At 39.2% G+C, this 12,384-nt stretch overlaps 1 protein-coding gene across 12 annotated transcripts in view; it reads left to right on the plus strand.

Moving 5' to 3' along the window:
* Positions 1–12,384, plus strand: part of gnb1a (guanine nucleotide binding protein (G protein), beta polypeptide 1a) — a 60,211-nt gene that overhangs the window by 30,782 nt on the left and 17,045 nt on the right. Inside the window, exons 1-6 of one of the 12 annotated variants that reach the window (XM_079826469.1) lie at positions 3,776–3,870; positions 4,188–4,429; positions 6,923–7,094; positions 7,745–7,857; positions 10,758–10,796; positions 10,907–11,013. In XM_079826469.1, coding sequence (XP_079682595.1) covers positions 7,801–7,857; positions 10,758–10,796; positions 10,907–11,013 — 203 coding nt within the window. In that variant the 5' untranslated portion in view covers positions 3,776–3,870; positions 4,188–4,429; positions 6,923–7,094; positions 7,745–7,800. Of the gene's footprint in view, positions 1–3,547; positions 3,871–4,148; positions 4,430–6,922; positions 7,095–7,744; positions 7,858–10,757; positions 10,797–10,906; positions 11,014–12,384 lie in introns of those variants that run through there. The other 11 variants (XM_079826470.1, XM_079826461.1, XM_079826460.1 and 8 more) reach the window with 11 other exon arrangements.

The following is a 12,384-nucleotide window of genomic DNA, read 5'->3' on the forward strand; positions in this document are numbered from 1 at the left end:
TGTAAATAATCTATATCACATTTGTAATTGTGCTGATATTTGGCATGGCAGTCTTGCCCACGTGAAATTGATTAACTTTGTTATAAATATTAAAAACAAGAACTCATTCAGTGGCATTTTTGCCGTTACACCTCGAATTTCACCTGCAATTTTATTAATTTTTGCCCCAGCTTCTGATAATTCAAATGTTGACAGGCTCTTGTGAACCGCTTTCACCTCATAAACATAAATAAACAAAAAGGCATTTTCAATGTCTGAAATACTTCGCTCACAACTTGCTCTGTTGACTGAAGGCGTGAAAACCAGACACATGCATTTTGAGAGTTTTATTCCGATTGTGTTATACAAATGTTCTTGAGCTTTGATTGAGTCTAGTACTTTTTTTGTTACATTGGCATGCAGTCATTTTCATTTGCAAAACAAATGAATTTGTGACACCTCTAAGAAACTCAATGTTGTAGTTCATGTTCAGATTGGAAGTTTACAGTGACTTAAGAGTCAGGAGTGACCACACTGCATTCGACTTCCTTCCCTAGATCCCACCGTCATTCACATCACAAACTTGAACGCATGCCTTCTGCTGATCAGAGCTGAACGCTCGAGATGCCCACACATATACCGCACTCAGGTTGACATGTGACGAGATCTGTCAGAAGCGCTCGCTTTGCTTCTGCAGGAAACTGTGTCAGAGATCATGGCATACTGATTGTATCTGCTGCGGCGAGGCCTTCGCACTGCGTTGTGTTCAGACAGGAAGGAGTTAAGGGCCTGCAGCTCGTGCTGGTGCCTGTGGGGGCAGCGGGCCCTGAGGGAGGGGGTCTTAAATTATTAAACCCCAGCAGAAACAGAGCAGTGCCCTGCTCACCTCCTGTACTGCACCGATTTAGCTGCTCATCTTTGTGGACACTGTAACATCATTTCCAGGATGACTTTGCTTTGTCACGTTTAAAGGAGACATTTTTTTCTTTGCCTGAACTGCTGAATGTGGATAAGGCATCACGTGTGTGTGTGTGTGTGTGTGTGTGTGTGTGTGTGTGTGTGTGTGTGTGTGTGTGTGTGTGTGTGTGTGTGTGTGTGTGTGTGTGTGTGTGTGTGTGTGTGTGTGTGTGTGTGTGTGTGTGTGTGTGTGTGTGTGTGTGTGTGTGTGTGTGTGTGTGTGTGTGTGTGTGTGTGTGTGTGTGTGTGTGTGTGCGTGTTATGAACATTTGAATTTCTCTAAAGCTGCTTTGAAACATGTTGTGAAAAATACATTTGACTCAACTTTCCTGAGAGAAATGAGAAATTGACACAATGTCTGGTAAAAATAACATCAGACGAAGCATGTTTGCAATTGCACATGTAAATAAAGTCTCTGGCTGAGCAAATATTTGCTTTTCTTTTCTCTTGGAGCATGTGCTTTGAGTCGCAGTTACATCCTTTATATTTCCGTAGTTCGTTTGTTTGTGCATGCATGGTACATGCTAAAACATTACAAGACAAGCTAGGATGCATTAGTGCAAATATGTCTAAGTTAGGGCCGGGCGATATGGCCAAAAAATCATATCTCTGTATTTTTTGGTTGAATGGCGATACACCGTATATATCCCGGTATTTTCTACTTTTTACTATTTGGATAAAAAAAATCTGTATTTATTTTAATAATAATTTTATTTCACATCCTGCCCAATGATGTCCTAAAAACAATATTGATATTGAAGGCTATAAACAAATACAGTGAATGTAATGTAAGCTATGCAATATATTATGTGCAAAAAGGGGGTTTACAATCTAAAAAGGGGGTTTACAATCTAAAAACAAAATTAATAATTTTGTTTTTAAATTCACTAAACTAAAAGCCTATATTAGCCTATATTTGATTACCCCACTATAATGGTCACTTTCATAAAAATACTTACTTTGTAGGTTTAAAATTCCACATATGGCAAATTTATTGTCCAACAACAAATATTTTAGAAATATGTATTCTTTAGTCAGAATTATTGCGTTCCTATTATATTGCGCTCTGTCTGTTTGGCGTGAATGCGTGTGGCGATCACGGAAGCCTGAATTTAAGCGGAGATTCACATGCAGAAGGCTCGTCCTCTCCTGACAGCAAAATGGACATATTTGCATGACTTTCTATCATTTACAGATGGAGAATATACCTGTGAAATTCAAGTTATGCACTGAGGAAAGCACCGCATTTCAAATGCATTAAACACCGCAAGGATTTATCTGTCTGTCAGCACGAGAAGCCTCAGAGCATCTGACAGAGCAAGCTGATTTAAACCATACGTGTTAACTATATCTTACCGGTTATTTATTTTGAAGCCCTTAATATAAAGCACGTGTCATGTTTAGGACAAATTGTATCATGCACTTTCCCTGCATCAGCTCACGCTGCTTACTCCGCGGACTATTTTTCAGATCAATCTACTGTATATCGATATAAACGGTATTGCCTCATTCCATATTGTTTCTAAAAAATATATCGATATATTGTACAAACTCGATATACCGCCCAGTCCTAGTTTAAGTAGGGCCCTGTGAGATCTGCTGTATTTTTTCCCAAATTTTTTCTGGGTAATTAATTTGTCTTATTAATCATGTCTAATTAATTTAAATCATGAAACTTATACAGTTTAACAATTTATTTATTGCCATTTTTAGATGCGGAAGTAAAATTCTTACAAAAACGACTTCGGAAAGCCTTAGCAGCATATAATTAAAAGTATATTTTAAAGAAAATCTAGTTTTGCCCTTTAAATTGATCAAAAGTGACAGTAATGACATTTATAATGTTACATGAACTTTCTATTCCTCAAATAATCCTGAAAAAAACACCAGTTTTAAACACTGATAATGATCATAAACGTGTCTTGAGCATCAAATCATCCTATTAGAATGATTTCTGAAGGATCATGTGACACTGAAGACTGGAGTAATGATGCTGAAAATTCAGCTTTGATCACAGGAATAAATTACACTTTATTATATATTCACATAGAAAACAGTGGTTTTAAATTAGAATAATATTTCACAATTTTACTGTATTTTTGCTCAAATAAATACAGCCTTGGCAAGCAGAAGAGACTTTGTTCAAAAACATTAAAAAAATCTTACTGGTCTAAAACTTGAACAGTAGGGTACATGTGCATAATGCATATATTTATTATTATTGTTATACATTTCATCTTTAGTGACATACATAAACCAGCACCCAAATAAAATATTCTTATCGATACAGGCAGTGATGGATTATTGAAATAAACTGAACTGACCAGTAACGTTGAAATTCATTGATGTTTGTACGGACAGTTTATGACCATTTTTGGCATTATGTGTGTGATGGTAAAGACGCTTTGGAGCCTGTTGTCATATGGTCATATTTTTAAATTACACAAGCTCATAAATATACTTATGAATAAATCTCTGATATAATGTACATGTAAAATGCAAATTCTTTAACATTTGAGCCTAATATCCAAATCTGTCCTATGATAGATATCAGCTCAGCTTTTTTGTCTCCAGTATTCCTTTAAATGCAACGCCCGGTGTGCTGATGTCCACTGGTTATGTCATGTATTCATTGTGTATGTGGACTGTTTTTGTGAATTTTACACTGCACATAGACTGGTCTTACTCGAAAGGTGCATTTGTGTCGGTGCTGTTGAGGGTGAAGGTAAAGCTGTAACCAGGTTGATGCGGCCGCTGACCCTGTATTAGCAATATTAACGTGACACTTTATCAGCTGGATTATGTGAGGCTTAAACGAGGTGCCGGCCAATCAGGCGCTAGCGCTCAGGTGAGGTGTTCATCCAATGTAGATCCATTCAGAAGGTCTTTGGCTGTTGGAGACACTGGAGCTGTGTCTGGGAATACAGAATCCAGGTAAGACTTTACTTTCCTCTAGAAATAAGACTGGCACACCTGAGGGAATGGTCATTCGAGGGTCAGACAGGAAGCGCGAGCTGAATCATGTGCTGCTTTTGTTGCCAGCATGGGACCTCTGATGGCTTTTGCGCTCCGATAGATTGTGTAGTGACTAGTTGTGCTGAATAAGGCCAGAAGTTGCTACTGTAGTCCTTCTGTAGGAGAGTGCCCTCAAAGACGCGCACTGGTCACGAATGTTGCTCAGAGGTTTGTGTTCTTGTTCATCTTGATGTGAGATGTGAGTGAAAGTGTCTGCAGTGGATTTGGGTCAGCAGGAGAGTTCATCAGCAGATTTGGTGTTAACCGGATTTGTGCGGACGCGCTGAATCAACTGTGTCCCTGGATTACAGGAGTGACATTGAGAACGGGACTGTGGTCTGTGTCTCTGTCCACTCGCACTTTCCTCTGGTCTCTCTGACCACAGAACCAACTCTTGACCCACATAATTCAACACGCTTTTACCTTTGGATTGATTTCTTTCGGTGAAGTACAGAAAGTACGGAACTAAGACTTCCAGGTACGGGTATATATTTTACGGGTGCTGTATATTTGTGTTATGGCTTTTTAGTAGTTTGAATGGTGTAGGGCTAGGCATTATAGCTATTTGTGTCTTGCAAATTAGGTTCAATGTGTTTAATGCGAGAAAACTGTAAAACAAGGCGTGTTCTGCACAGATTTTCATGTGGCAAGATTAGGGATCGGTACTGAAACCTGCACTTAAACGACAGAAAGACAGCAGTATTGATAAGCTTCAACTGTCGGTACTAGAGAAATTAAGAAAATACACATACTAATTATTATTGCGATGTAGATGTTATCTTGCAAATCTACAGCGCGCAGAACACAAAAGCCCTGCTTAATGAGTGCCCGAGAGAACTAAACATTCAATAGTCTACTTGCACTTAAGGCCTGTGATGATAATCTCATTTTATTTTCGATTTTGACTTCCAAGGATTAAAAAAGGAAGATGTTTGAGGTAAAACTATTAAAAACCAGCCGCGCTCCGTCGAGCGCAACTTCCTTCCCTTCACAGCGTGCGCTGTCATTTCTCCCTAAACCCAAACTGAACGCCAGAATCCGCACAATCTGTGCCATCTCTGCTGTTGCTAAATTGCGGGACATGTTTGATAATAATAAAAAGAGCTATTAAAAGCACAATAATCCACGCAAGAGATGCTGTTTCTAACTTTAAGGCGGCTTTCTGTGTGCGTGCTCTGACACAGACCCGCAACTAGACAAGCTAATTATACTTCAGGTTTCGTGTGCGTGTGCTAAACCATCAAATACACACAAAATATGTCAAAATGACCGGCTTGGAGAGTAAACTGATCTACATTCGGTCTTAAAGTGGTAGCAGTTTAATAAACCTAATGATTGTGCCATTAATGTGACGCAAACAACAAAAGGCGAAGAGAAAATACTCACAGCTCTTGAATGAATAAGTTTAGCTTTAATAAGCATTCATCTATCAATTGAAAACTATGCAGTGTTATTTTACATTTGATTACTTTATTAGATTTCTTTTGAGAGAAATTGAAGCACTGTTTATTTCATTTGAGTGTCTCTTTTATTGTATATTTATTGTATTTATTTGACCCTTTGTTTGTACTGTTTCTTTGTTCTTGTTATTGTATATTTTGTATATAAAACACATAAATGCCAGCACACTGGTGCATTTATAAATAGATGTTATATATTTGGTTTGTTCAAACGTTGCGTTTTTTTTTGTTGCTATAGATATTTATTTTACGTTTCAGAATATATAGCAATGTTAATTATGTTCCTTATATATATATATATAATATATATATATATATATATATATATATATATATATATAATATATATATATATATATATATATATATATATATATATATATATATATATATATATATATATATATATATATATATATATATATATATATATATATATATATATATATATATATATATATATATATATATATATATATATATATATATATATATATATATTAGAGAAATAGAATAAACAGTAATATTTACCTACATATATTTTAATATTTAAAAAGAAAATGCAACATCTGACTGATGAAAATGAATCATTTGAAAATGGACAGATTGAACTGATTCAAGGAAATGACCTTATCAACTCTAACATTGTTTGATGTTTAAATGAGACGCTAGTAAAAAATTCTCTGTCTTTAAGGCCGGGACACACCAACCCAACTTCAAAGAACTAGCAGCGACGAAAGCCGACGGTGTTGTCACCTCTCGACAGCCAAATGTGTGTTAGCATGCGTGTTCGGTGCCTGCGTGTAAATGAGACAACTGTCTATTTCTGTCTATTCGTCATTCAAAAGGGAAACCAACGCTCCAGGCTGCAGATACACAAACTGTAAACAAATCAGCGTGCACTTACTTTTTGAATATCAATCCTGCTGATCACGTTCTTTAGTCCACTCCGCTCATGTTAAAATAAAAATAGTCGCCCAGGAACACTCGGTAAGATGATGTAAAATTAGAACAGCCTTCTATCTGTACCGTTTTGACTTCTTTGCTCGCTGTTTTGCTATTATTCTCATGCACTGCCTCGTTCGCTAAGCTGAACAGCCAATCAGAGTTCTCTCTCTCACCAACGGCCCGTCGCTGATTCAACATGTTGAATCGGTCCAAAAAACCCAGACGGTGTCCGACTAGAGTGACTGGTGCGGATGCGGAACAAACCGGAAAAAAACAAGTCGGCTTGGTGTGTCCCGGGCTTTACACTCGTACCCACGAGACAAGAAGAGATAATGAAGCTACTTACACTTACTGTCGTTATATTCACATTGACCCCAAGAAAACATCTTATTTCAGGGTTTTTATGGAAATCAGCGTTTGAAACACGTTTGTTGACGTGAACGCCATTTAAGAGAAAGCGGTTTAACACATCTGGGTTTCTGCCAGAGCGCAGTCGGTCATTAAGCTTGTTCACACCACCACCAATGTTCAGTCTGATTTTTGCATGCAATTTGTCTGTTCAGGCTGAAAAGCAGAAATACAGCAGTGCAACTTTCTGACGCCCGCTTGTCGCGGAGAAGAAAGAAGTTGTGTCAAACAACGTTGAATGCAAGAGACTATAGTATGGAACAGCATGTGACCCAAAGCACGGATCTCATTGGTTGGCCAGTTTTCTTCACAGTGCGATGAAACGAGGTTAGATCACCTCTCCGTAAAATAAAGTCCATCAGTTGATCAAACCAGGCTCTAATTGAACGTCAGCGTATCATATTCGCTGTACAGTAATGCGATTAGCTGTGTGGTTGTGTTGGAGACATGCAGTAATGGTGATCTTTAGCACAGGCTCGCTGAACAACACTGTTGCTAAGCGACGGCTTCACGGGTTGGCAAGGACACAGGCGGAGAAAGAGACGTGCTCGCATCCCTTCATTAGTGTTGGAAATGTCTTTTCTCGCCGTGTCCAGTGGTAACGGGGCTCTAACTATAGCGCTGATGTCAGCTGTGTTTGTGCATGTTGTGGGTTGAACGACTAGTCAGAAGCGCTGTATAATGAGGCTTGGTTATAAATGAGACTTGGTCAGACAGGTTTGATGTGGGGCGTTCCCATCGGGTGTGTTGTGTTCCCAAACAGCTGGACGGACAGCAGTAGAACACGTTTAGATCATGCAGAACTGTTCCCTAAAATACAGACCTTTTATATTGAGATTAACATCAACTGAGATTAATAACGGCAGTTCATCAACATCATCGTCTTTAAATATGTCTCGTTTAAACGCTGTCACACGATGCACACGCATGTAAATCAATTGTGTAGTAATATGCTCTGGTGTTTGTGTGTTTTTCAGATCAGTGCGAGCGGCAGTAAGCGGACGGAGTGAAGCCCATCGTCTAGCAGAAGAAAATGAGCGAACTCGACCAGTTGCGTCAGGAGGCTGAACAGCTGAAAAACCAGATCAGAGTCAGTCGCTGCACACACACACACATGCTCAACACTCAATACACCTTACACACATCACAATATGACAACCGGAACAGGACTGAGGCTACGTCTACATTCATCCGGATACATCTGAAAACGACCATACTTGCGTGTTCCAGAAGTGAACACTAAGGGTGTGAAGCGTCACTGGTCTCATGATTCAATTCGATATACGATGCATCCCAACTTGCTGCACATGGCTACATTTTTGTCAATGTATACACAGTGAGATATATGAACTCCCCTTTTTATTTTATCTGCTCCAAGAAAGTACACTTCCTGAATGTAACAAACATCAAACACAACCTAAGTCTGAACACACAGACGACAGGAGCATTTAGAACTATCAAACACTACTTAAAAACTAAAAGCACATGAAACTGTTTAGGAGTGTACTTAAGTTACAATAACGCTCACACACTCGTACGTACGTACGCACATGCATGCAGCCTCGCTCACACTCTCACACACACACACACAGGTGCACGCATGCGACGAATGGCGTCAGGGATACGTCAGTAGGCTATAATCGATTATGTTCTATTACTGCAGCGATGCAGAATCGGCCACATCCGCATCGTGATGCAACGGTTACTTTACACACCCCTAGTGAACACTGCGGAAATTAGAGATGGGCATTTTTCAGAAATATTGCATTTTGAATAATTTGGCTCTATACATTTTTTTTTATTTGAATATTTGTTTATTTAAATGACGTTTAATATGAAATGTGTAGTTTTTTTAATCATCTTGTCACCATTTCTGAACAAGCAATATACACAAGCTTACATTTTATATCTTGAGGTTATCTTTTAGTTGAAAACATTATACAGTATGTGTAAACAAAAAATATACAGAACAAAAGCAGTTAAGCTCAAGCAGAGCGGATGAAAAAAAAAACTGCACCAGCTATTGTGCAGAACATGCATATACACTTGAGTTGGCATATGATTTTTGCGTTTATATTATTTCATAATTGTTCAACAATAACATCTGCATGTTCGGGTAAAAGTCGGCTCCTCAGTCAATAAGGCCGTGGCTGAAGAGAAAATGCACTCCGCCGACACAGATGTCGCAGTAACACAAAGATAACGGTGTGCTTAGTGAAGTTTCTTAAAGGAAGACGCCGACTTTTTGGGACTTTAGCTTATTCACCGTATCCCCCAGAGTTAGATAAGTCCATACATACCATTCTCATCTCCGTGTGTGCCTTAACTCTGTCTGACGCACCCACCACTAGCCTAGCTTAGCACTTAGCAAGACTGGAGGTAAATGGCTCCAGCTAGCCTACTGCTCAATAAGTGACAAAATAACGCCAACATTGTCCTATTTACATGTTGTGATGTGCATAGCTACATCATGTACCAAGGCCGACGCAAAATATAAAGTTGCAATTTTCTAGACCGATATGACTTGGGACTATTTTCTCATTCCTGCGTAATATTCAAGGAACTTTGCTGCCGTACCATGGGTGCAGCGGCGCAATGATATTACGCAGCGTCTGAAAATAGTCCCAGCACGCTCTCTGTGCAAGCAGGTTGTCAGGTTGGTTATGTTGACGGAAGTTAGCCTCTTTTCAGGCACTGCATGTTCTGTCCTTTAAGTTAGGGGCACATCAAGCCAACGCCAAAGGACTAGCGCTGATGAAAGCCGTCTGTGTTGTCGCCTCGCGTCAGGGGAAAAAACAGCACCTGAACACACCAAAAGGACTACAGGCGACGTGAATCGGCTGAAAGAAAAACCCAGACGGTGTCCGACTAGAGCCAACACACCAAATACATTAAGTCTGTGGACACTCAAAAACGTCCCGACGTTACCCATCGGTCGACCGTCAGCTTGGTGTATCCTGGGCTTTACAGCGCTTTTGTGTTTTCTGTTCTTAAACTGTCAACGAAACTTAAAGCAAGCATATTTCTCGATCATTTTGCTATCAGATAAGCGGTCGTGAAGGCAGTGATGACAGCTGTTTCTCCTCATTCGACTGCTGTTTGAATTTCATGCGATTCCTCATTGTAGTGGAGTTATTATAACGGTTTCATTGATTCATTTGATCAAAAGTAATTCTATTTTGCAAGATCATTTTGATCGAAGTAATTCCAAACATCTCGACGTCATTCTGTGATCGTATTCAATCAACTTGTTAACGCTCCACAGCGCCACCCAGTGCGTTTAGTTGTGACTGCGAGTTTTAGTTTGCGTGTTTGGGTTTTATCAGGGATTCACTGTATTTACGGCCAGCAGAGCAACATGCAGTAACATTCGAGTAGTATTTTTATTTTTCAAAGAATAATTGTGCACACCCCTAGCTAAAATCATCTTACTGTGCATGCATGAAATGTAATTAAAGCTCACTGAGATGATACCGACCGAGATGACTGTTTAGACATAATCAAGTTCAATCATTTTATTAGCTAAATATCCCACCACTCACTGCTGCATTCGGGTCGCACTCCATGTCTGGTCTAAAACACAATCGCCCTCATGTTTTGCTGCAGGACAGCATTTGCGAGTACATTTTCAGTCGTCTTTGCAGGATTGTAATATGAAGAGTGTACAAAGTAACATTATCTTTAGCAACGCACATTACACACGTTTGTTTGTTTTTTATTTAAACACTGACATGCAGTGTCATAACCAGGCCTGATGAGTTGAGTTCAACTGCCATAAGCAAAAAGACATTTTACCAGTCGGGACAGTTTCAGTCATGTGACACTGTATAGGCTTATTGGATGCTGTATATAGGATGGAAAACCAAAGTTTACTTTGGGCTTTACGCTTTCTGGATGGTGCCTGGTTATGACACTTCTTTGCATCTTTACTTCATCTTTCTGTAGTTTTGTGTCTGTGAATGTGGCTTTATCTGTGTTTTTCTTCTCAAGGATGCACGGAAAGCATGTGCGGATGCCACCCTCTCTCAGGTAGGACTCTTTCAACATCACGAATAGACATCTCAAAACATGTTGTATTCAGATGGAGCTTCATTCGGCTGTCTTTTGAACATGATTTTGTTCTTGTGTGTTTCTGGCAGATCACAGCCAATATTGAGCCTGTGGGGCGGATCCAGATGCGCACTAGACGGACACTGAGGGGACACTTGGCGAAGATCTACGCCATGCACTGGGGCACTGACTCAAGGTGATGCCACTGAGCCCTGGTGGTTCATGCGTGTTGAGGTTAAAAGGCCACAGGAGTCATGTTTTGTGATTTCCAGCAGGCTGATCGACACTGCAAAGATGATTTTCACTAGGGATGGGCGATATCTTATCGTTTGCGATATACCGGTAAAAATTCTCCCCACGATAAGAATTTGTCTTCCCGCGATAATAACGATAAAGCCTAGTTGATAGCGCGACCAATCCGCATAGTGCCGCTGCTGGCCGTTATTACTTTATGATGGCCGCAGTGGTTGCATCTGTCAATTTGTATAGCTGAACGGGGGTTGTAGAGAGATTTTCTTGTGGTGCCCCCGCAGCACTCCGTGCCCTAAGCGCCGCGCAATGGGAGCGGCGGCACTGAATCCGCATCTCACGTGCAGAGCGAAAACAACTATGGCGGAAGAGTTCATAGCTAAACGAGGGGCTACCTGAGGGCAATCTGAACCATACAGATGTATTTTCACTCGCTGAGCACTTGGACTGAGCGCTTAAGAGATTCGCTCTGTCTCAATCGATCGGTAAAGCATAGTCTATTTCAGTTCATCTCAATGAATGCGCAGTGTATTTGACGCGCAGTAAACACTAGTGTGAGGCGCGCGACTGAGAGCGCTGAGAGTTTCACACACACTCAAAGAGAGAGCGAGAGAGTCTTACACAACACAGAATTAACGTGCTACATTAAACAATATCCTTTGTTGTATTTTCCTGTAAAATAATGGCGTTTATTTGGAATTATTCAGCCTTTCATGAACAGGAAGAAACGAATGCACAGACGGGAATCTCATTGGCTGGTGTGCACCTGTGTGTTATGATTTCAGCAAATCAGTTAGAATGAGCGCTGACAACGTGATTAATATTCATGAACCCAGAAGCTCATTATTCCTTAGTGCAGTTTATTTTTATTAGTAGAAGAATTCGTGGTATTATTATCTTAACTCAAATTACTGAAGTTCTATCATTAAATAATTATTGTAAACTTTTTTGTAATCTGAAGACATTTTTGGGATAATTACTTTTGCTATCTCTGCTATTTTTACCACTGTTTGCACCATGTATGAATAAATACAGAATCGGTTTACATTTTAAACTTGTCATTGATTTCAAAATTATTATTGTTTGTATTGTGTGATGTTTTTTAGCACAGTTGCACTATTTAAACATTACCTGCACTTTTACAGAAGACAATTATATCTGCAACTTTTCCATTTCTGAAAAGGCTGGTGAGGAATTTCACATAAAAAAAATTATTATATATATATATATATATATATATATATATATATATATATATATATATATATATATATATATATATATATATATATATATATATATATATATATATATATAT

Source organism: Gobio gobio (assembly GCF_949357685.1).
Source record: "Gobio gobio genome assembly, chromosome: 10".
NCBI lineage: Eukaryota > Metazoa > Chordata > Actinopteri > Cypriniformes > Gobionidae > Gobio > Gobio gobio.